The 25,579-nt window shown below is 38.4% G+C and overlaps 1 protein-coding gene across 1 annotated transcript; it reads right to left on the bottom strand.

The window, feature by feature from the left end:
- Positions 1–292: 292 nt before the first annotated feature.
- PYGO1 (pygopus family PHD finger 1) lies at positions 293–24,694 on the bottom strand. The gene is made up of 3 exons (XM_022579558.3): positions 24,551–24,694; positions 8,153–8,238; positions 293–7,102 (listed from the first exon to the last, which is right to left on the bottom strand). The coding sequence occupies exons 1-3, from the start codon at positions 24,597–24,599 to the stop codon at positions 5,978–5,980; spliced, it is 1,260 nt and encodes a 419-aa protein (XP_022435266.1). The 5' UTR covers positions 24,600–24,694; the 3' UTR covers positions 293–5,977.
- Between the last annotated feature and the right edge of the window lie 885 nt (positions 24,695–25,579).

The raw sequence follows: 25,579 nt of genomic DNA, 5'->3' as shown, positions 1-25,579 counted from the left end.
GAATATTTTAAAAGATATGCAGTTTAAGCACTCACAAGCATTCTTTTTTTTTTTCTGTTAAGCACGTAATTTCAAATATACAAATTTCCAAGTATTATCTATTATGATTCTTTTGGGTACTTAAGGTTTAATGACAAAAGAATGCTTTTAAACTAGTATTCTGAAATAAATGTCTCTAAAAAGCTTAAAATTTTCCCAAGGTTAAACATTTTTCTTTAAAATCTTGATTATGGCTTTTATTAACAAATCTTTTCATCAGATAGTACAAAGTAAACATTCAAGTCTTGTATCGTTATAAATTGTAAGTAAATTAGAGGAGTTTTATGGTATTTTAATAGTTTATTAATAAATGAAGATTAATATTACTACTTATTTTGGTTACGGTGGAGTGAATGATATCTTTTTTGGTTGGAAGACATCAGAATAAGTTCAAAGTCTAATATATAATTTTAATGGTATGGGCTAAAAAAATTGAATATGCACTGTCAAATTAAGATAATTCCTTAGTAAATTATAACTGTAAGAGGAAGATCAAATTTTTAAGAAGTATTTATTGTATTATGAGTGCTATGAATTGCCAACACCAAATTTTACCCCTCTCTCCCATTTCAAAGACATCAGGCCATCTACTAACCCATAAATATTGATGTCTCACATACTTCATAGAGTAGCTTAAACATACCAGCATATGAAATAATTAGTATTACATAGTAATTTCCTTCGTCATAGGAATAAATGTTGGACAAAGTCTGGAAACATTTTATTTTCCAATTTGAATTACAGTAATTTTGCCACAGATCACAGCACTAGCGCATGTGTTACTTTAAACATGCTCTAAGAACAAAACAAAAATTTACTGCAAAAATACATGTCACCAATGTGGAACACACTCAGATTTGTATAAAAGTACTGAACTAATATCCCAAAAAGAGGTATATGTAAGCAGTACATAAGGAAGAAATAGTTTTAATATGAAACAGTCATTTAAGTCACATACATCATGATAAGAAGCAGGACTTTCTTTTATAAAAGATATTTTAACTAACAAGCAACATCATCTACATCACCTACAGAACAAGAGAAGTACAGGTATTTAGAATGTTTTAATATAATTACAAGTAATGTGTTTCGACAAAATATGACAAAGACGAAGCTTATCCATTGGGTTTCATTAAAAGTCTTCAATGAAAACTTTCTTCCCTTTATTTGCCCTAGACCCCTTGTCTTGGGAGATACTAATCCCATCCCTAGTCCCTTTACTCCAGGGATGCCTCTAAGCCCATCACTGTACCAAGAGTGGGAAAATTACAGATATAACTTCTATACTGCTTTATCAGATAAATGGAATAGAGAAAAGGGGGAAGTTGCTAAAATTTGGAAATGAGAAGAAAATCTCTGAGTTCAGAAGTAGAGGAAAAGAAATTGTGAAAAGTCTCCACAACCTAAAGGAGATTGGGAAGTACTCTCAAGAACGTATCAGTCAATTTGATAAAAATACTGCTTTCCATGGTGCCTAAATGTGGTCATATTGTATGAAATCAAAGATATTAAAGATTCATTCTGAATAAAGTCTTTAAAAAAAGAGAAATTTAATTCCACTTCATTATCTTTGTTCAAATCTTGCTGCAAAAGACTGTCCCCTTAAAATCTAGCCAACCACAGCCAATAAAGAAATGAGAATTCTGATTAGAGGAAAGATATGAAATTTTGAAGTACAGAGCATCCAGGAAGGCACAAGGCAAGTTGGTTTATATAGCATTCCACTTGAGAGTTTAGGATGGGAAGAGGGCAACTGGGAAACACACCAAACAACTCAACCTTCCTGAACCAAATCAGAAAAAGGGAAAGACCTCTGCTTCTTTCTCCTTCCTACATTGATTGATTCCCTAAAGAGGACTGAGCACTCAGTATGATACGATATTGTTAACTACATGATGGTGTAAATAAGCCTTTATGAGCTTCCCTAAGAATCTAATCACCTTATACAGAGTTCTAAACCACTATTTACAAATGAACTTTGGGAATCTGGATGCTTTTAATTAAACTTTTTTTTTAATTAAAAAAATCTTAAATAGCACAAATGTTCATGCATATGAAACCTTTATACACTGCAAAAAAGAAATCCAAAAACTCTCGAGCTCCCTTTAAAAATCATTGCTTATATATATATTTTACTATTACAAACAATTACCATAGTATGTTGGACAATAAGTACTAGCACTCAGTTTGTTCAAGACAAACAAATGTAAAAGAATATTAGAAGAAAACTCCTGATATTTTATCTGGATGATTAAAGTCAGCAGATTTCAGGGTAACCTATTATTGAAGTTTTTTTCCTACCACTAGGCAGAGTTGGGAGTCTAAACACACACACACACAAATTGGATTTCTTTATATTGTGTTCATCTATGAAGAATAAGCACTAGTACAAGAAAATCTTCAGTTTTATGTACATAATCTTCTAGTCTGGATAACAAGAATCATAATAGCAGTATGCTAAAGTATTTCACACAAAAGGAAAACATGGATCACAAATCTAATTCCAAGCACTCTATCTGAAAAATAATTTATTTTTCTATAGCAAGCTAAGCTGTTCCTGCATTAGGGAGTCCAGTAGCATCTAGAAGCAAGTGGATCAGGAATTCTCTAGTGAAATGAACAAAGCAAGTTCTGAGAAAGGAACTGACACTTTAAAACTTTCTAGTAACCTAGCCTTGGTGAGAGAGCCTAGCTGCTGATAGCCAGGTTGAACTCTGGCAAAACTTGAGAATGCAGGAGAAACCCCAAGATTTCCTGCTCAGTTGCATGTACGTGTGTCTTTGCGTGTATGTGTGCATGTGAGATGAGGCCTTTCAGTGATGGAAAAGGATTACACCAAAAAAGGTGCGATGCTACTGGAAGATTATGCCACCTGTGTGCATTTATTTCCCTCACTGAGTATTTTTTAAATGTTTAGGGCAGCTCATCACTTGTCTTAAGAAAGCCATATTGATTTGTATCATAGCCTTCTTTGAGTCACATTAGGCAAATTAATATCTGGCCATTCTTATAGTTCATCACTTTCCCTACCAAAAAGCCTCTAGATAACTTCTGACAGTGTTATGTAGAGACAAATGTGGAACTTGTAAGGAAATTAATTCAAATACATGAAAACATTCAACAGCTATGAGTGTAGTTTGCCTAGGATTCACTGTTAAAATCAACCACGGGTTTTTCTTCTGTAAATTTAACAGATTCGTATTTAAGTAAGGTGCTCTTAAGACCTAAATACAAGAATAAAAATTCACTTGTTTGTAAGTTTTTAAAAACAACTACTTGGAAATGGAAAATAAAAGAATCACATTATAAATCAAGTATTTTTAGACTAACTTGGGAGAGGTTATTTCATTTTCACAAAACTACTAATAAAAGTGTAAGCAATAGAGGGCTTTAGAAACTGCATAATGAGTTTTAGCAATGAGCACAACTTGAGTACTACCGTGTAAAGTGTTAACTCCTGAAGACATTGGAAGGTTCTACTCAGCATCTACGTAACTGTATTCAGTCATTAAAAAAAAGCAAACCATGATCTGATGCTAGAACTAGGCATATAGCATACAGTGCATCATATCTTAAAAATCTGCAGTCACTAGGATTTCAAAAACAACATAATTAAGTCCTTAAACATTTAGAAAATTATGTATCTTTAACAAAAACTACAATGTAAGCGAAACGTGATCTTCGAGTATGCTACTGAACATACCAAATGTCAAGAGTCAGCCCAAACTACTGCATTTTTACCTGCTTCAACTGGTAAAGGTTTCACACAAAGGAGTACCTAGTATTAGAGTTTATATCATTTCATTTCCTAAAACTATAAAGACATTTATATTACAACTATATTTAAAATATCTTGTACTCATCTCTAACTAGTCACAGGTAAATGGGGAAAACCTTATATTGCCTTGTACCATATGAAATTGCTGTTTCTGTAGGTCAAAATTAAAACACTACTTAAAAAAATAAGTTTTATTCAAACAAAATACACATCACAAGCATTAATAGTTTTCTTCTAATAGGACATTAAATATTTCATTTTTATAAAATTCATCATTTGCTAGGCTGTATAAACTGTTCAAACCCTCCAATTACTGTTTTTCAATTGGAGAATATGAAGTTTCTTAGAAAAATCTCCAAATGATGAAAACTATACCAGTTCACTGGATAAAGTTCTGGTGACTACACTGTAAACAACAGAATTGAATAATTCAATTAACTTTGCTTTAGTGGCTTGTGACATGCGACACCAGTGCTGTCATGTAAAAGTGTGGGTTCATGTTTATTAACCGAAGGACTATAATCAAAATTTTCATGCATAATTTAAATTTCTTGGCAATATTGCTGCTGCTGTCATTTCACCAAGGTTTAAAGTATCCCTTTTGCAGGTCACCACGTAGTCTTCAGAACTTTTTTGGTCACAATGATGGTTCAAGTTTGGGAGATTTACCAACATCCAACCATTGTATAAATTATTATCAATTGTCATATAGAATCCTTTTTTTGGGTCACAGGTTATGATCCACTCCAAAAACAGGCTTCTGTTGTTTCAAATCTTAATTAGTGCACCTCCAACTGTCTCCATTCTTAATCATTTCTCAAGAGAATACTCTCAGGTCCATTTTTACTCTTTCCCCAGTCACAGTGGAAACTCCTGTCTGCTGCAGGGCCTCGAACTGTGAGTAAGCTCTCATCTTGGCTCTTAATTGATCTTTGCTTAAAATGGATTTTGAACTCCCCTGAGGCTCATTTTTAATTTTCAGATCCCCAGAACAAGATTTTTCAACCCACCACTCTTTGGCCAGTAGAGCCCTCTAAGGCCAAATTGATGTTTCTACCTATCTCATTTGCAATATGTCCCTGGTTTGAAATGATATTAAGAAAAGTATTCACAATTCTTCTGAGGATACTGTATTATTTATTTCTCTGGAAAACAATAACAAAACAACTCAATAATCAAACTGAAGAGTGAAGAGCATAATACTGTTATATTTCTAAAGAGCACAACTAAAAAATCCTTTATGACAACTCTACTAATTGTAGTCAATTTTCAACTGATCTAATGTTAGCAATTTCATGTGGTACAATCCACAAGTTAATCAACAAATACTTATTGAACATCTACTATATGCTAACATCTGTCTCATATCTGTACAAACAGACATCCTGGAAAGACTGAGTTGATAATACGAAGGTCACTAATTTCAAGGACCCTAATATGGGACGAATCTGGTGTCATACTCTATTATTTTTTAAAACACTCATTGAAATGTATGCTTTCTTCCATGTTTTAGCTACATATATTCTTTCTGAAAACATGTTAAATGGATCCTCAAATATTTTTTTGAACTAAATATTTAATTTGATATTGCCAAAGTTCAGCACTGGAATACACTTGACTCTTGAACAATGCGGGGACTAGGGGTGCTGACCCCCTAACAGTCAAAAATCTGAATACAACTTTATAGTCAGCCCCCCAAAACTGTGGTTCCGCATCCTGGAATTTAATCAACCGTGGATCATGTAGTACTATAGTATGTGTTTATTGAAAATCAGTGGGCCCAGGCAGTTCAAACCTCTGTTGTTCAAGGGTCAACTGATACGTTTTTCAATGATTCTAACTTTTAAAAGTCAAAACTTGCCTACATTTGCTATATATTATCTTGAAGCTTCAAGAGGCTTTTATGTTCATGATTACAAACTAAAATTTACTTGTATATTACTTTCTAATGCACCCCCATATACATTATTCTTATTTAAGATAGCAAACAAAAACAATACAAAGTTTGCACTAGCAATGAAGTGGTTATTAATAAAAACTAAAAGGTAAATAATTTTTTTGTGTGTGCATTTAAAAAAATAATGTAAAACATTAAAATCCTGTGTCACTGAACCTCTGTAATACACAGGAGAAAAAAACCACTGTAGTTAATGCCTGTGATTAAGCATCACTGCCCACTGCAGAGGGACCAAAAGTTTCTCTAGTGCGCATTAACTGGACATCTTTGTCAGCCATACAGGTATCACAGCCCCATACTGCTGATGCTTCTGCTGTTAGGAGGCCATAAGCTGTTTCAGTCATTCCAGTGCAGATCCGATGAAACCATTTCTGACAAGAGGCTTCACATAAGATGGCATCCTGATCATCATTCACTTCATTTGTACAAATTCCACAAGGATACACTGGGTCAGAAGAAGAATGCCCATGACGGCTTGGGTGGAGAGAGGATTTATTGCTTTTCTCAGTGGTGCATGTATCTGCGGCACCTCTAGGTTGTCGTGGATTATTCTGTGTCCCGTTTGCATGGCTGTTGTTTGTAGCTTCAGTGCTACTCGAACGGCTATTCTCTTGATTTACGACATTGTTTCGATTAACATTTTTTAATTCAATATTACTCTGATTCACTGTGTCATCCATATTTAAGTGAGGTGGATGAGCAGAGGAATTTTGATTAGTGTTTTTGGTTGCTCCTTGACTGAAGTCTTGTTTTGGGGGTGGTGCTTTTGCTTGACCAAAAGTGTTTGGGGGAGGAATAAAAGAATGATTAGATTCTAATGGAGAACTAAAATTTGAATTATTTCCAGGGACAAAGTTAGATGCCAAGTCAGGGTTAGATATTTGGCTAGCATTCTGTGGAGGAATCTGATTGAAGTTTTCAGCAGGATTTTGTCTAAAATGTTGATTAGGCATGTTAACATTCTGACTTAGTGCATTATTATAAGATGGGTTTCCAAAACTCGAATTATCATGTGGCCCAAAATTAAAAGCATGGGGTCGATTAAAACCCATGCCCAAAGGATTCTGAGGAAATGGGTGTGGCTGATTCCTGAGTGAGTAAGGACCACAGTATGGGGAAGACATTCTTGGAGGAACGTGAGGTGGCATTCTGAATGTGCTGTAGCCTCCAAAGCCAGGATAACCAGGGCCAAGATATGGATTTGACGAAGGTAGTGGTTTATAGGAAATAGTATTGTAGTTGTCATCAAATGGATTAGCAGCCACTAGATGGTCAGAGTTTGGATTTGGTGGTGGAGCATACTCAGACAATGGAGGAAAAGAAGGCCCCTGAAATGAGAATGTAAAATACATGTTTTTGATCAAAGAAGTCATAAATGTTAACATTTATGAACTTAGTTTTAAATTTCTTTTGAAGTGTTACAAAAATTTAATTCTTCACCTGACCTTTCAATTCCAAATAATGTTTCTATTTATATTTAATGATAAAACTGTGTAGGTTTCTTTCATTTAGGAAAGGAAATAAGGTGTACTTTTTTGAGCTCAAATCAATTGTTACAAACCCTAGAAGTATTCAGCCTTCAAAAGAAGCTTCATTACCATAATTTTCATTGAATATGCTTGCCTGTAACTCTAGAATCTTTCACTTAAAATTTTAACTGAAAGTACCTTTATACCTCCAAACAGCCATAAAATGAAACAACAGTAAACAGGATCTAAATTTCTTTCCCTAGCTTAACTTCAGAGAGTTAGCTATTAAAGTATTCCCAAAGCACTAAGGCCTAGGCCTCAGACTGGAAAAATAAACTGCCAGTTTTAGTCACAACTGCAAGCTTAACAGTGTGGCCGAAATGGAAACAGGTAATCTGTACACATTTCATAGTTACTTGCAGTCTTTATAATAAAAACAGTGCTTCAAATTTACAGAGGATAAAACCAAGAAAGTCTGTATTTATAACTGTCTATTACAACCAAAGGTTTCAGACAAAAGATGCTTCCATATGATTGCTTCATGATATGTACATACTACTGATTTATTACAATAGTTGAACATTACTCCAAGTTAAACTTGTGTCCATATATTTTTAAATCTTTTCATAAAAGTACAGTCATCTATTCCTTTTAAATTAGCTTTAAGAGTAAGCATTTTAATTTATCTGCCTACACTTCCTTCTTGCAATATTCACTCTAGGCTTACAGTCCAATAATAGCCGCTAGCTGCAAAGCAAAAAAAAAAACCCAAAAAACAAATCACTGCAGAATTCACTACTAGGTTCTGAATTAGGATAGGAAACAAAACCCATGACGAAAGTTAAATTTACCTCATAGCCTGATCATATCAGTGAAGAAAAACTGTTATTAAAGAAAATGCCAATTTACCTGGGTATTTGTCTTGCGCTTTTTCTTATCTGGGCTTCCTAGTTGTACACCCGGTCCTCCTAACCCATCCAGTCCACTATCACCACCTAAAAATAAATAAATAAATAAATCCAGATAGTATTTCTACTTATAAGTGAAATTTATATCTCTCATAGCAATATCTATTATAGCTACCTGTTAATATGTTTCCTATTTTTATTAGATAAAAGCAATACTAAGCTCTTATTATCTTCGTTCTCCAAAAAGTCTTCCCCATAATCTCAGCCAGAATCAGTCATTCACCTCTACCCCATAGCATTTTTTATTATTCTTTCAGTGAAAAAGTAATTCTCCATCCCACCCTCAAACCTTCAGTCATCTGGTTTCCTATCCCTGAAGCAAACACTGTTGCTAGTTTCTGATCTATCTTTCCAAAGATAATCTAGATAAATTCCAGTATATCTCTGGGGAGTACACAAACAATGGCATGCTTTGTATGGAACAATGGTCTGTACCTTGCTTTCTTACTTGGAAATCATTCCATGTCATTACATATAGAACTGCTCCATTCTCTAATAACTGACTAGTTCAGAGTATGATTATACCATAATTCATTAAACTAGTCCCCTCCCTATTGATGGATATTTTGATTGTTTTCAAACCTTTGCTGTTCTGCAATGAAAATCCATGTATCAATGTCTTTACACTCATGTAAAAGTCATTCCTAGGACTGGAATTATGGCACCAGAGGTATGTGCCTCTTAATTCTGAAAGGTATTGTCAAAATACAACCATGTATGTGAGTATGATTTTCTCAACATGATCAAGCAAAAGCAAAAACTTGACTGTGAATCTAACAAGTTTAAAAAAACATAGGAAGAAAAAAAAAAAAAAAAAAAAAAAAAAAAAAAAAAAAACATAGGATTTTCTTCCATTAAAAAAAACACACTTTTTATTACAGAGAATTCTGAACATATACAAAAGCAGACAGAATAAAATTATGTACACATATATGTAGATACACATTTGTAGTAAACTATAATACATATTTGTAATAGATTAATAAATAAATAAATCCAATGAGTTGACAGAGAATTATAGGAGACTTGCTCATACATGTGGATTCTGAGAAAGAGATATTTAAACTGAGTCCTAAAAGATGATAAGAAATCTCTCATATGAAGAGCAGAACGAAAAGCCTCTAGGCAGAGAGAATAAATAGAAAGGAGCTTGAATGTGTCATCCTGTCCGAGACATTTAAAAGAGGCCAGTGTGTTAGGGAACTCTGGAGAGCACCTTTAGAAGAGGCTGAAGAGACAGGCAGGGACCAGATCATTTTAGAGTGTCATGAACTAAATGCTCGTGACCCCGCACAATTCATATGTTGAAACTCTGCCCCCTAATGTGATAGTATTTGGAGGTGGGGGCTTTTGGAGGTAATTAGGGGTACATTAGGTCATGAGGGTAATGGGATTAGTGGCCTTCTAAGAAGAGAAAGTGAACTCTCTCTCTCCACACCCCCTTCCTCCCTTCCACCCTCCCTCCTCCCACATGCAAACAGTGGGAAAGGCCATATGAGGACAAAGCAAGAAGACGGGCATCTATCTACAAGCCAGGAAGACAGCCCTCAACAGGAGCTGACAAACTAGCTGGCACCTTGATCTTGGACTTCCTAGCGCCAGACTGAGAGAAGATAAATTTCTGTTGTTTAAGCCACCCAGTCTATGGCATTTTGTTATGGCAGCACAAGCCAACTGAGACATAGAGCCTTATAGTTTATGGTAAGGAATTTGGATTTTATTTTAAGAACAGTGGATGATCATTTAAGGATTTTGGGCAGGAAAGTAACACGATTTACATTTTTAAAAGATTACATTAGCAATTGTGCTGAGAATAAACTGGTGATGGGAATGGGGTAGAAGCAGGGAGACCAGTAATGATATCTTTACAATAGTAGTTCAGGAAAAGTAATGGTACTTGGCAATAAAGAGAAATCAGCATGCTGGCGATAGTTCCACACATAAAAATGCAAAGCAGATTTCTGTAAGAGCTATTTAGAAGAGGTTTAAATATTGTGGAGGTAAAAAACTATGACAACAATAACAAAATTTTAGTAAGGATTCTGGATGTTAAATTAATATCTAAACATCAAAAGCTTTCATATTACAAACTATAACCAGTTAAAAGATAAAGTAGAAGATAAGCTTTCATTAACAGGAACAAAACTAAACTAAAATAGCTAGCAATAAATTTAAGAAGTGCACAAGATCAGTATGAACAAAAACTTTTTAAAAGCCCTATTGAGGGACAAAGAGGAAGACTTCTAATAAGTGGAAAGGTACTCCCTGTTCTGGCTAGCCATCTGGAACAAAATAATACTGTTTTTATTTAGCTCACATATTATCCCAGATAGCCTGGTTGTGCCCTCCTCAGAGACATCAGCACCTGGTGTCTGAGTCCCAGGCCCACAGGGCCCATCCTCTAACGCCATAGGCATTCATACCAGCCTAAGCAGCACCCCCTTCTCAGAGACCTGAGTTTAAAATCCACAGGGACCCTCTTGTGAGTTTATATATTTTAATAATTCCAACCTCTTTCCTATGTCCTTCAGCCTTAAGAATGGTAGCTGCTTCCCACAGTTGTTACCTCTGTAAAAACTTTAGTATCCTATTTTGCCAGTTTAATACCTGTTAACAATACTTTATATCAAATTCTTTCCATTAAAAATAACTAGTCTGGGGCTTCCCTGGTGGCGCGGTGGTTGGGAGTCCGCCTGCCGGCACGGGGGACACAAATTCAAGCCCTGGTCCGGGAGGATCCCGCATGCCACGGAGCAGCTGAGCCCGTGCACCACAACTACTGAGCCTGCGCTCTAGAGCCCACGAGCCACAAATGCTGAGCCTGCCTGCCGCCAACTACTGAAGCACACCCGCCTGGAGCCCATGCTCCACAACGGGAGAGGCCACCGCAGTGAGAGGCCTGTGCACCGCAACGAGGACCCAACACAGCCAAGGACAAATAAATAAATAAATTTAAAAATAGCTAGTCTGGTTTCTGTCTCCTGGCTAGACCCTGACTGATACATATTTCAAACACCTCCCAGGCTGAAAATAGTATTACTCCTACGTTAACATCATTCCAGAGATTTAGCTTACTATCTACCTACCTACTTTTCCTCCTGTATATAAATTTGTGATAGTAATACCTTTACAAAAATGGGCTATTATTTTTTAAATAAAAGCATTAAATTTTAACTTTATTAGAATTTAATAAAGGAAAAAGAAATAAATTAAACTGGAGAATATGCTAAATGTTTCTTCACCAAAAGAGAAATTTTTGAAAATAATTCTCTAAGGCTAAGAAAAGACAAGAAAAACATTAAGTTGGAGAAATTATGGTTTTTCTTTTTTCAATCTTTAGATGGTGTCAAGTGACTTCCTGCTTTGAAAGTTAAGGATAGTATAGTATCACATCTTATTCTACTTTTTCCCTCCCTAAACTTAGCAGGGTATTTTCTATCTCTAGATTCTTCATTTCAGGTAAATTTTCTTTTCTCATATCTTTGAATACTTTTTTTCCACTCTATTTGTTCAGTGCTCTATTTCAGGGGTACTAATTATCATTATGCTGGGGAGATTTTTTAGCTCCATACCTATTAGCTCATCTGACTAGTCTTTTTCATCTGCACTTAATCTGATTATCTGAAGTTTTTCTATTATGTAACTTAATTGTTAACTATCTTTATTCTGTTTCTAATTTGTAATTTGTTCTCTATATATATTGTTTTAGTCAATTTATTTCCTTAGGTCTGCAATTTACCCTTCTTCTGTGTTTTAATATTATCTTGTCTTTGAGCTCTTATTTTATTTAAGTTCTACAACTTGAAGTACATGTGAGTTATTTCCTTCTGTCCTGTAGGTTATGGGTTCTTCATCTTCTGCATGCTCTTTCTCTTCTTATTCTTTGTGTCAGTTCACTAGTTTGCTACAGCATGTTTACATAATTATCATGCTTTTATTTTTATCTTGTAACTTTGCCCAGACCTTTTAAGCTCTGATTTAATGTGCATAACTTTGACTCCCTTTTATTCTTATCTAAGATTGTTTGCCTGGCTTAGATGGCTTGCATCTATTGAGATAATCATATGATGTTTTTCCTTTACATTATTTATTTTTATAAATTTATTTATTTATTTATTTTTGGCTGTGTTGGATCTTCTCTAGTTGTGGCGAGTGGGGGCTACTCTGTTGTGGTGCGTGGGCTTCTCATTGCAGTGGCTTCTCTCGTGGAGCACCAGCTCTAGGCGCACGGGCTTCAGTAGTTGTGGCACGTGGACTCAGTAGTTGTAGCTCGTGGGCCCTAGAGCATGCAGGCTTCAGTAATTGTGGCACTCAGTCCTAGTTGCTCCGCGGCATGTGGGATCTTCCTGGACTAGGGCTCGAACCCGTATCCCTTGCATTGGCAGGTGGATTCCTAACTACTGTGCCACCAGGGAAGTCCCCTTTACCTTATTTTAATGTTGAACCCAGCCTGACATTCCTATGTTAGTAAACCCAACTTACTAATTTTTATATGAATGTTATATTTATGTGACTGGATATGCTAATATTCTCTTTATAATGCTTGCCTATGTTAGTAAGATTAACCTGTTGTGCTTCCTTGAAACATCCAGGCTCTTAATTCTAAGATTTTGTTAAATGCACATCTACCTAGTCGGGGGGTGCAGTAACCCATTCACATGGGAGGATTCCCTTGAGTCCTCTGATTCAATTTGTATCCCTGAAGGCTTCTTTTCTGTCAGAGAGTCCTTTAAAAACAACAACAAAAACTTCCCCTGTTTCACTCATTTTTTTTCTTACTCAAAGGAGTGAGAAGACAAGACTACCCATTTAATTTGCTTTTCTCCAGACTTGAGGTTATTAGTAATTCTCAAAATTTTGTAAATCACCAGCAGCTTCCAAGGGGCAGGGATTGTTTTAGAAGCCTAAAACAGTGATCCAGATTTCACCCTGTTCCAGATTTATGTTACCGGGCAATGCCACTTCCCTTGTTTGCTGCTATCGCTGACACTTTTGCTGTTTTTTAAAACTGTTTTGGTTCATTTCACTTGAAATTTAGAAGAGAATCTGTACGGTAGCTTTGTTCTACCATCTTAGAAGTTTATATCTATATCTATGCTCTTTCACTTAATCTTCATAACAAACCTATGAGGAAAATCATCCCAATTTTAAAAAAAGAAAGAAAAAGAAATGGAATTGTAAAGGTATGGATCATACCCCTGGTAAAAAAGCAGCTCTGAAATCTAAAACTAGTATTTGTTTTTCTTTTGCTTTTAGGTGTACAATTCAGTGGGTTTTGGGCATATTTACCAGGCTGTGTAACCATCACCACTATTTAATTCCAGAACATTATCAGCACCCCAAAAAGAAACCCCATACCTGTTAGCCATATAATGTGTGGCTTTTTTTTTTTTTTTTTTTGCGGTACGCGGGCCTCTCACTGTTGTGGTCTCTCCCGTTAAGGAGCACAGGCTCCGGGTGCGCAGGCTCAGCGGCCATGGCTCCCGGGCCCAGCTGCGTCGCAGCATGTGGGATCTTCCCGGACATGTGGGATCTTCCCAGACCAGGGCACGAACCCGTATCCCCTGAATCGGCAGGCCGACTCTCAACCACTGTGCCACCAGGGAAACACCTAATGTGTGGCTTTGAGTTTGGCTTCTTTCACTTAGCATAACATTTCTGACGTTCAACCACGTAATTTTATATATTAGTATTTCATTCTTTTTTATGGCTGAACAATATTCCACATTATGTTTATCCAGTCATCAGCTGGTGAACATTTGGGTTGTTTCTATTTTGGAGGGACTATGAATAATGCATTTACGCACATGTTTTTAAATGAATGTATGTTTTCAGTTCTCTTGGGTATACACCTAGGAGTGGAATTGCTGGGTCACATAGTATCCCTATGATTAACATTTTGAGGAACTGCCCAACCGTTTTCCACAGTGGCTGCACCATTTTATGTTCCCACCTCTAAAGTCTGACAGTTCTAATTTCTTCACATTCTCCCCAAGATTTATAGGCTTTTTTTTTTTAATATAGTGACTCTAGTGAGTATGAAGTGGTATCTCCTTGTGCTTTTAATTTGCATTTCCAAAATTACTAATGATGTTGAGCATCTTTACATGTATTTATTGACCATTTCTTTATCTTCTTTGAAGAAATGCCTATTCAAGTTGTCTGCCTATTTTTTAGTTAGAGTGTTTGTCTTTTCTGTTAAGTTTTAAGAATTCTTTATGTATATATTAAGGATACTAGAATCATCAGATGTAAAACACATAAGTTTTTAATTTTGATGAAGTTCGAATTATTTATTTTTGTTTTGTTGCTTGGATAAAACTAGGTTTATCTGCTTCTAATATAGTAGTTTGCCTCCCTAAGATCTTATACATATACTGTCTTCCTCAGTGGCCCACAAAAGGCAAAAATGGAAACTTCTGGTTCAAACTAAAGGAACTCCTATCTTAATATAATCAATAAAAAACACTGAATCACTATGTTGTACACCTGAAACTAATATAATATTGTAAATAAACTTTAATTTTTTAAAAAAACTACAAACAGGGAAAAATATAAACATTCATTAAATTATAGTTGTGACCATTAAAAAATTTTTTTAATAAAAAAATGATAAAGGGACTCCTATCTTTTAATTTTAATTTGACATGGTAATCCCATTTGAATAGATGGTAAGTAAAGAACTAAGAGAGAGATCCAGTGCACTCCTCAAGGTCATTAATTCAAAATCATATGGTTCAGGAATGGCTAGACTACTTAACCAATGTATAACTTTCAGTAGCCTATATACACTGAACTAATGAGTTCATATTAACAATTTGTATGCAGTTTTCCATAACAGTATATACTAACATACTGAACAGAGAAATGTGTTGTTCTTGAATCTGAATACCTAGAAATTCTGTGGAAAAGAATTAGTAATGGGCTTGAGGTCAAATAATAAAGTGGCTATATAAATAAACAAAAGGTCCAAACATCAAAGTCCTGTCCGACACCTAACATTTTTTATGGGTATTTCATTATAACAAAAGTATCAACAGAAAAAGGTAATTCTTAAAAAATAGTTATTAACAAATTAGTCTCTAATCTAGAATATATAAATTACCATTCACAGCATTATTAAGACTACTGAATAATTATAATTTTACTATTAAAATGCTGTAAGTTAAAAATGGACAAAATGTACTCTTAATGGTTAGTATCTACCATCTCTGTTCATTTTCTAAAACTTTAATGATAATTCCTGTATTTACTGTAAGGCAAAACTCTGACATTTGGAATCATTTAAATAAATTCATTATTTTTAAGTAATCTGTAAGCAAAACCACGTAAAATTCTTTTTTGAAAATTGAGTTTTATAGTATTAGTTTTTTATTTAAGAGTCTAATATTTCCCTCCATAAAACAATCTTCAAGTTCCCACTGGTCTCAGTTGCCTCACTTATTGTTCATCTAAAAAGTTAACTATGTAACATTTCCAATGGCTCTGACTCTTGGCCTTACCTAGGTCCCTCCCACTGCTATATGTAATACTGGTGGTTCTGTCATCTCCATGATGTTAATAAGTAATGTTAGATCAGATTCATGGTCATTGGGGCTAATCAGAATATAAGCTACCAAGAATTTCTGTAATTATTACTCTTTAAAAACGAAGTGCAAGGGGAGGGGAAAGTAGTGGTCATAAAGCTAGTTATTTAGGTTAGCTTAATAACTTTTGGTACCAAAGCGTCTCTCTATCTGCTCTACATATCTGCTGCAGCTGACTCTGCAAGGTAAACCATGAACATTCAGCCAGAAGTTGAGAGTTGTGGAGCACAGAACCAAGAAAACGGGAACTTCCAAATCTTGTTGTAACAGTGGCTACTCTGATCCTTCTGTTAATAATTGAATTTCTTCAACTCATCTCTTCACTCCTACCTTCCCAGAGCCCTCCGAATGCACAAGGCGGAAGAGAAGTGGGAAAGGGTGATATCAACAATAGAAAAAGAAACCTCTCTCATCTTAAGTTAAGGAATTTTATCTATATATTATCACTTTTCATTATGCCAATCAATCTCAATTAACCACAAAAATAGTTTTACCTCTCCTTTCACCCTTTAACCTTTATTTAGAGCTGGAAGCTTAAGTTGTTTCTCTACTTGTAGTCTTAGAGGAGAGTCCAACCTACTAAATGATACAATTTCTTCCCCATCTAAAGACGCTACAAATCAATGATCTTTTCATATGAAATCTGTTTGTAAGTATAAAATCATTCTTTTATTTGTAAGTACTTTTTATTTTGTAAAGAGTGGATTATTTACTTTAGGCCTTTTATGCATTTTTTTTTTTTAGGTCTAGTTACAACTTCTTTATTCTTCCTATTAAAGACTCAATCTATTTTGGCCCCATGTCCTTAAAAGGGAGTGAAGGCACTATTCTGTACACTAGATAGCAGTGTGCCTTTAATATATTTAAATTTTTCCTTTGTTAAACGCACTTTATTCACAATAATGGTTTGGTTTGTGACAGTGACTGTTCTCATAAGTAATGTGACTACATTATTTTAAAATATTTTATAATCAACATTTTCCTTTAAAGAGACTTGCTTCATCATTATTCCAAATAAGTGTTTATTTTAATATGTGTATGTGGTATAAGGATGTATTCTAGGCTCATTAAATGACTCAACCCAGGTTTGTTTTCCCCCAAAATTCGTATGTTGAAATCCTAATCCTCATTATGATGGTATTAGGAGATGGGGTCTTTGATAGGAGATTAGGTCATGCGGGCTCTGCCCTTATAAAACAGATCTGGGAGATTTAGTGCCCTTATATAACAGACCTGGGAGAGTTCCCTAGCCCCTTCCGCATGTTAGGACAGAGTGAGAAGGACTGTCGTCTATGAACCACGAAGTGGGTCTTCATCAGACACCAAATCTGCTGGCACCTTGATCTTGGACTTTCTAGCCTCCAGAATTGTAAGAAATAAAATGTTTGTTGTTTACAAGCCACCCAGTCTATGGTATTGTTACAGCAGCCCAAACGGACTAAGTGCCTAACACATTGCCTGGCACACAATGGGTACTCAATTATTAGTTTTCATTTTGCTTTCCTTTAGACTAAACTATACCACTACTGCACTTCATTTCAGCTTCTATAGTATTTATCATCCTATCAAAATATCTAATAGCCAGCAGTGTCAGCACAATCAGTGGACACTCAAGTATCGGTTTTTCACAACAGCAGAGAAGTCTGGGATATAATGTCAGTTTACTCTACCATTTACTATGGATGTGAACATCTTAGCTAACAGCTTTATCTTCACCTGAAACACATACTTCTGTAATACTGGTCTCTACCATGGAATGGAAATATTGTGAATTAATATGTGAATATAGGGCTTCCCTGGTGGCGCAGTGGTTGAGAGTCTGCCTGCCGACGAAGGGGACGCGGGTTCGTGCCCCGGTCCGGGAGGATCCCACATGCCGCGGAGCGGCTGGGCCCGTGAGCCATGGCCGCTGGGCCTGCGCGTCCGGAGCCTGTGCTCCGTGGCGGGAGAGGCCATAGCAGTGAGAGGCCCGCGTACCGCAAAAAAAAAAAAAAAAAAGTGAATATAGTATTGTATGAATTCCATTAAGCATTTGGCAAAATGGTCTTATATGATTGAAGTGAAAAAGACATTATTTCCTTTTAGAATGCAAGGCAGAAAGTGTCTGCTATGTGATGCCCCAAACCTAGATCAATCTGGGTATGTAATAAATATTAAATTCAGAAAGCCCTCAACATCAGTGATTTAAAGTTTCATATATTTGTGGTTCTTGTGCCAGCTGTTCGCCCCAAACTAATGATCTTTGCATTCTTGAGGTACATGAGGTTTAAGGCTGCTCACAAAGGTAAAGCTTAGGAGGGTGGGTGGATGGCATCCAAGTGTGAAGCTGACTCTACACAATAATATCAATACCTTGAATAATGGGCGGTCTTGGTGGAGCTGAAGCTTTGAGGATGAGTATCTTACCAAAGTCGGGAAAAAAGAGGGCATGCCTAGCAGAAGGAACAGAATGTGCAAAGAAAAATTTAAAGACATGAGAGATCATGACAACATCTAGAGAGGAAATGTGACTATTTCAGAACTGGAGCATGGGAGACAAGGGTAAGCATTTCATGGAATAGGAAGGATGGAGGACTAAGTGGTAGGCCTGGGCCAAATAAAAATATAAGAAGGTTGGATTGGGTTAATATAAGAAGGTTGGATTTTTATCCTAAATGCAATGGGGAACCAATGAAGAATTTTACAAGACAGAGTAACATGACTAAATTGTGTTTGGGAAGCATTATAGCAATGGAACATACTGGCTAAGATTTGGGGCCCTAGAATTTAAGTTCTAGCTTTGCCACTTACTAGCTGGGTAAACTTGAATATGTTACTTAACCACATATTACTTAACCTCTCTGAATATCAATTCCTCAATTATAAACCTAGAATGATGATATCAGCCAGCTTATAGGGTTATTGAGAGGATTAAGCAAGATGATCCATTTAAATTACTTAGCAAACTGCTTGGTAAGTACTCAATAGATGGTAGTTACTTACCACCAGCAGTAAGTAACAATGTGCAAAATGGGTTAAGAAAGACAAAACGGGAGGCCACTGAAACCAGTGATAGGGTTATTATAATAAGCAAAGAGATAATCAAAACCTGAACTAAAGAAGTGGTTGTGGAAAGACTGAGGAGATGATGGGTTCAAAACATAGTAAGGAGACAGATAATCTAGGACTCTGGGACAGTGCTGAGCTGCAGTGGGGCATGGGTTTGGATCACTAGATAAATGATCTTCATCAGATTAGGGAATATGGGAGAAAGAACATGCTGGAGGTCTCACAGATAGACACCTTTCATTCTACTTGTTAACAACAAAATCCATTTATCTCCCCCTCATAAATTTACTCTTCCTGTTATATATCTGACACCATTCTCTTACAGTTTTCTCCTCTACCTCTCTGGCTACTCCTTCGCATTCTGTTTTTCAGGGTCCTCTTTCCCCTTTTATCTCCTAAATGTTAGTGTTCCTAAAGTTGCGTTTCTCAATGCTTTTCTCTTCTCACTCTTCACTCTCTTGGGTGAGCTCATCTACTCCCAAGGCATCAATTAGTATTCACATGTTTACTGATAACTTCCAGATCTCTATTTCTGGCTCAGACCACCCGCCTCAGTCCAAACCACGTGTATCTGTTGCATACACTGCAACATCCCAGGGGGATATTCATTCAATGTGTTGAAAACCAAACTCGCTTCCCTGACACTCTGCCTAGCCCTTACATATGCCAATTAAAAAACAAAACAACAAAAACCCCCAATCCTTTCCTGCAGACTTTCTCTCGTCAGTTCTTTCCCTCAATTCTGTGACTGTAAATTATGCTTCCTCTTCAATCTTAATCCAAATCTTCCATACACTTCTCTGATCAAGATGGTCTATATTTTTTAGTACAGTCTACTTTTAGCACTTCTGTGACATTTTTGTGTTACTATGCCATTCTAAAATACATGCTTACCTCTCCAATGTCATTTCTAACTCTGGTTAAAAGTGTTTCATCTGAGGGTGCACAGTCTTTTAAAAGCAGATAGCTACTTAATCACTTTTGCCTCATGACTAGAGAAATTTCTACTTTTACTAAAGAACTATCATTTGTTCATAGGCTAGATGGAGTTATCTTGATACTATATAGTGTTCACCGTAGTTCTGATATGAGTCATTAAGTCTGCTGTCTTAACTTCTTCAGGCAAAATCAGTAATAAATCAGACATAACTGTATTTGAAACAATAAATGTGGCATGTATGTTTAAAAAAAAGCATTTCATCTGAAATGAATGCTTCAACTTCCTTCTTCATCTCTAAATTTGTTTTTCTTCCTTCATTTTCTCTTTTTTTCCCCAAAACTAACTCTTCATTTGCATCCTTGTTGCTATTCCTTCTCTCATATGCAGAAACCTGATTTATGAGGAGTCTTGTCTCTCTAATGCCCAGCTTCCACAACAGCGAATACCTAGCACATGGCAGATATTAAAAAACATGTACTGAATGCTTTATTAATGAATTATCCTCTCTTTCTGTTGCTTTTTCAGTTTCTCCCCTCTCCTTCTAAATCAGGTTCTTTTGTTTGTCTACTAATATGTCTGTCATTTTTCAAGGGAGAAAAAATAAAGAGAACCCATACAAACTTCCTCCTCACTCTCTTTCCAAGTTATTGGCTATGTCTTTCCTTCTATCACCAAGCTTCTTTTAAATTATATCGTCACCACTTAATATTCACTACTTTGAAATGTAGTTTTCTCCCAAAAATGCCTTCTCAAAATCACCACTAACTTCCTAGACCTTTTTCTCATCCCTCATCCTCCTTGCTGCTCTTTCTACATCATTTAAAACAAAGGAACACCCACCACTTCGTAGAACTCTCCTCCAGGAGGCCTTCCTTGACTCCCTTAAAGATAGGTTATATACGTTCCTTTATTTCCTGTAGATTATCACAGCATTTATCATGCTGTTTGTAATTGATTACTTATTTGTCAGTATCCCAGACTACACTAAAAGCTCTTGAAGACAGGTATTATGTCTTCTTAATCAATGTATTCTCACTGTCTGGCACTATAACTGCCCAACAAATATTTGTTGAATAAACGAATGAATAGCATCATCAGATCAACACCTAAGAGTTCTAAAAATACTGGATAATGGGAGTGTTGGTTAAAATAAGGAAAAAGGGCAAGTAAAAGTGGTGGGAGGGGCTACGGACAATCCAAAAGCAGCATAATGATACGAATCAGTTCCTTCATGTATTCACTCATTCGTTCATTTGGTATTTACTGTGAGCAAGGCAATTAGGAAAGAAACAGAAGGATAATCAAGATATTGCACCTATCCTCATGGATCTGTCTTACAACCCAGGGCTGAGGGTTTGCGGAGTGGTAAGAACTGGTAGGAAATAGGAGTAAGATACTTTGCCATTAAATAGCAATTGTGAATCTAATATTAAAATATCAGGACAGGGACTTCCCTGGTGGTGCAGTGTTAAGACTCCAGGCTCCCAATGCAGTGGGCTCGGGTTCGATCCCTGGTCAGGGAACTAGATCCCACATGCATGCTGCAACTAAGAGTTCGCATGCCACAGCTGAGGAGCTGGCGAGCCACAACTTAGGAGCCTGCCTGCCGCAACTAAGACCCAGCGCAACCAAATAAATAAATATTTTAAAAAGTAAAATTAAAATAAATAAATAAACTATCAGGACAAGTTTGGAAAACCACCGATCAGCTTCCTCTGGTCCACTTACCTTCACAATCTAGGTCTACCAGCAGCAGTTCTCAAACTTTAGTGTACATAAGGAACACCGGGGGAGCTTGTTAAAGATGCAGAGAAATCTCTCAGAAATTCTGATTCTGTGGGTCCAGGAAGCTACATTTTGAATAAGCATCCTAGGGGATTACAATGCTTTTGGTCTACAAAGTCCTTAGTCATTCACTTTGTCATAATTTTGCCATATCTGAGTTACGTCTATAATATTATTTTCTAGTAATTCCTTTAAATTTAAAATTTAAATTTAAAAAAATATATAGGTCTTTCTCTATATATAGAGAAAGATATGTCTATCTATATCTTAGTCTTATCCTAAGCAAAAGGTTTCATAACTTATATTTTTGATAATACACATGAAATAAATACATAACCATTAAAAAGTCTGATTATATATATATCATTGGATAAGAAACAGTTTGAGAAGCACTGTTCAAGAGATTATGCTCTGCAAACACCACATTCTACGTGCAGTCTGATGATATAAATTATAACTAGAAGCTCCAGGGCAGTGAAGTTCAGCAGAATTGTGCTTCGGAAGAGCTCATGTAGATAATCTGGTACCTTTTATGGATTATAAAATAATTTTAAAATGTTTTAAAAATTAATGTTCTAATTAGTACAAAATGACATCATAAAAACCCCTCTTCATATGGGCTTTTTATTTTAAAAAGTGCTTTGTCTTTTAGTTTGGTACTTGACTCTCAGAATATTCTTGAGCTGACACCTAAGTCAACTTCTAACAACTAAGGCATCAAACTTAAAACCAGCAGTTGTAATAAAACAAAGACAGATCTGTAGTCTTGACGCACAATAAAATACCCATCAATTTTATTTAAAATTACATTTGATTAAGACTGATAATTGAGTTCAAAGGTGTAAACTTGATAAAGCTTTCTTTTCCTTCAACCCCAAAGTAATTTTTAATAGTAGGCAAAATAACATGGCAAACATATCAAAGAAATAACTATCTCAGAAAGGTCTATTCCTTAAAGGCTTTGGCAATTCATAACAACAAAGAGAAAAGAAAGTTGAAATAGAAAACCTTCACCAAATGAAATATTGTGCTTTTAAGCCTGTAAAAACAATATTCTGCTCTAAATTATGTTTTTGCTTAAATAGCTAAGAAAATCAATCTCTAACTAAATACTCAAGTGATGTTATTTGGATATCACATTGCCACTGTGTCACAAGCCAGTTCTATAGGTTTAATCTCTAGTCACAAGGAACAAAAACATAGATGAATGACTATGGTCCTTGATCTCTACATCACTTAAGTCAATTGGAAATTTACCTTACTACTTACTGATTTATAAAGCACTTTATCCTGTTTGGATGAAAGGATTATTTCAATAACTTCCTAACTAGCCTCCCTGCTTTAGCCCTTGTTCTCTACAGTCTATTCTCCGCAGAACAGCCAGTTAAAAACATAAGGCAGGGCTTCCCCAGTGGCGCAGTGGTTGAGAGTCCGCCTGCTGATGCAGGGGACACGGGTTCGTGCCCCGGTCCGGGAAGATCCCACATGCCACGGAGCGGCTGGGCCCGTGAGCCATGGCCGCTGAGCCTGCGCGTCCGGAGCCTGTGCTCCGCAACAGGAGAGGCCACAACAGTGAGAGGCCAGCGTACCGCAAAAAAAACCCAAAAAAAACCCATAAGGCAGATCACTCACTCTTCTGCACAAAATCATCCAGGCGCTATCTCAGAGTACAAGCCCAAATCTTTTAAATGGCTCACAAGGCCAATACACATTCACCCCATACTTCAGCTCAGCTCACACTACTCTCCCTTTGCTCACTCACAATAGCTTCTTTGCAGTTGCTCGAACACACTAGGCAAATTCCAGACCCAGGGCCTTTGCACTTGCTGTTCCTTTTGCCAACACTGCTATTCCCACACATATCCATATGGCTCTGCTCTGTCACTTCCTTTGGGTCTTTGCTCAAACATCATCTTCCAGCTGAGCCCTCTTATACATAATCGCTACCTCTCCACCCCCATACATATTTTCTAACCACTCTCCCTGCTTTGATTTTCTCCATACCACTTACCATTTGACATCCTATACCTTTTATTTGTTCATCATTTGTTTACCCTACAAGAGTGTGCATTCCTTCTGGGTGCAAGATGGTCTTTTTGCTTTGTTCACCGTGGTATCCCAGTGCCAAAAACAGTGCCGGGCACACAGTAGATGTTCAATAAATACTTGCTTACTGAACAAACAGTATTACTTCAACTTTGGGACTTTTGGCCTGAACCCTATTGAAAGCTGGAAATAAGAGCTGGAGGATACTCCCCAAATTTCCAGACGGCACTTGGTGTCTGTGAACTTACATGCGTTATCTTTTGTCTGGCACATCGTTCCCTCTGATACTTCTTAGATAGTAAGGCAGCAGGAAAATTCCTAACTAGTGTGCAAGGAAGAAGCAAGCCAGCCGTGTATAAAACTGATTTGGGGCGATTTGATCCTTATCCATAAGCCAATAGAGAAAAGCCTTTTGAATGAATATAGGTTCTCCTCTTAAGCCTAAGGAAAATAAAGCTGTATGTTTGTTGCCTTTTGGAGAATGGGAAGGGGGGCTGGGAGAGACACGGAGGCCCGGCACACCTTCTGCAAGAGCGTCAGCTCCAGTGCGGTCCAACTTACTTTTTTTGGGGGGGGGGGGGTGGAGGGCATCGTTCGTGGTCTCTGCCAGGGGGTGTTTCTTTCTCACCCTCTGAGCTGCCTATTGTGCTGTGTCTGGCCAACGAGGTAAGGTGGGCGAGGAGCGGGGTATGAAGAGATGCTGAGTGCGGCTTCAACTGCCTCCTAACACAAAGTCGGGGCGGCTAGGGCTCGGCACAGGGGACGCGGCGGCCGCGCGCCTCCGACCGCAGCCCGGGCCCCGGGGCGCAGGCGGGACGCGGGCTGCGCGGAGTTAGGCCCGGACAGAGCCCCGTTGCCTCCCGGCTGGCGGGCACGCGGCCCCCGCGCGCCCCGCTCCCCCCGCTCCCCTCAACCCGGCGCCCTTCTCGGTTACCTCGAACTCTCTTCAGCGAAATGGGATCCTTCTCCTGTTCTGCTGACATTACAGACCGCAAAGCATGACTCCCCCCCAGGCCGCGGGAATTCGGTCTCTTTGATGCTGCGGCGGCGGCTCCTCCTCCTCCTCGCGGGGCCGCTGCGGCTGCGAGGCGAGCCTCCGAGGTGAGGCGCGGCCGAGGGCGGTGGGGACGCGGGCCGACTTTGCAAAGTTTGGGAGGAGGACGAGGCCTCGGGGCGGCCGGGCGGCGTGCTGGGGCCAGCCGGGCTCAGCGGTGGCGGCGGGTGAGCGGCCTGGGGGCGGCCCCCCGCCCGGGGCCGGCGTGTGCGGAGGACGAGTGCGCCGCCGCCGCCGCCTCCTCCCACTCCTTCTTCTTCGCCGCCGCCGCCGCCACCGCCGCCTCAGGAGCCGCTGACAGGGGAGGCGGGAGGCGGGCGGCCCGGCCCTGGCGGCGCACTCACAGCGCCCTCTGAGGATGAGGTCTGCGCTCTCGCCGCTCCCGAGTCGCAGACACAAAAGCCCCCAGCTTAGAGCCGCCTGCAAAACCCGCTCTGGGGCAGGCGAGGGACGTGGCGCGGCCCCGCGGCTTCCCCGCCCCGAGCTCCCCAGCCCCGCGCGGGGACGGACTTTGGGGGGCGGAGGCCGCTGCCTTGTCCCGCTGCGCCTCCTGCCGCCGCCGCCGCCTCGCGCTCCGCCTCGGCCCAGCCCCCACGGCCCGCGCGCGCCTCTCGCTCCACGCGGGGCTAGCGGGCCCGCGGCCCTGGGAGCCGGGGCGGGCAGCGCGCGCCGAGGGGCCGCCCCGCCCAGCCCCGCGCCTACAGGCGCCCGGCGCTCCCCCGCCGCCACCGAGCCAGAGGACGCTCAGCTCGGCGGCCGACGCACCCCGGCCCGGCTTCTGCGAGGAAACTGCATCTCCGAACTTCTTCGGAGGCCGCAGCAGGCATCTTGGCCTCGCGGCCAGGGATCTGAAAGAGGAATGTATGAGCCGAGCAAACTTTGTACGCGGGAGCTGGAGAGTTCTCGGCG

This window comes from Delphinapterus leucas, chromosome 2, assembly GCF_059928025.1.
Source record: "Delphinapterus leucas isolate spDelLeu-1000000601 "Yukka" chromosome 2, BTC_Dleu_Yukka2, whole genome shotgun sequence".
Lineage (NCBI taxonomy): Eukaryota > Metazoa > Chordata > Mammalia > Artiodactyla > Monodontidae > Delphinapterus > Delphinapterus leucas.
Note: the sequence above shows the minus strand (reverse complement) of the source record. Positions and strands in the feature narration are given on the sequence as shown.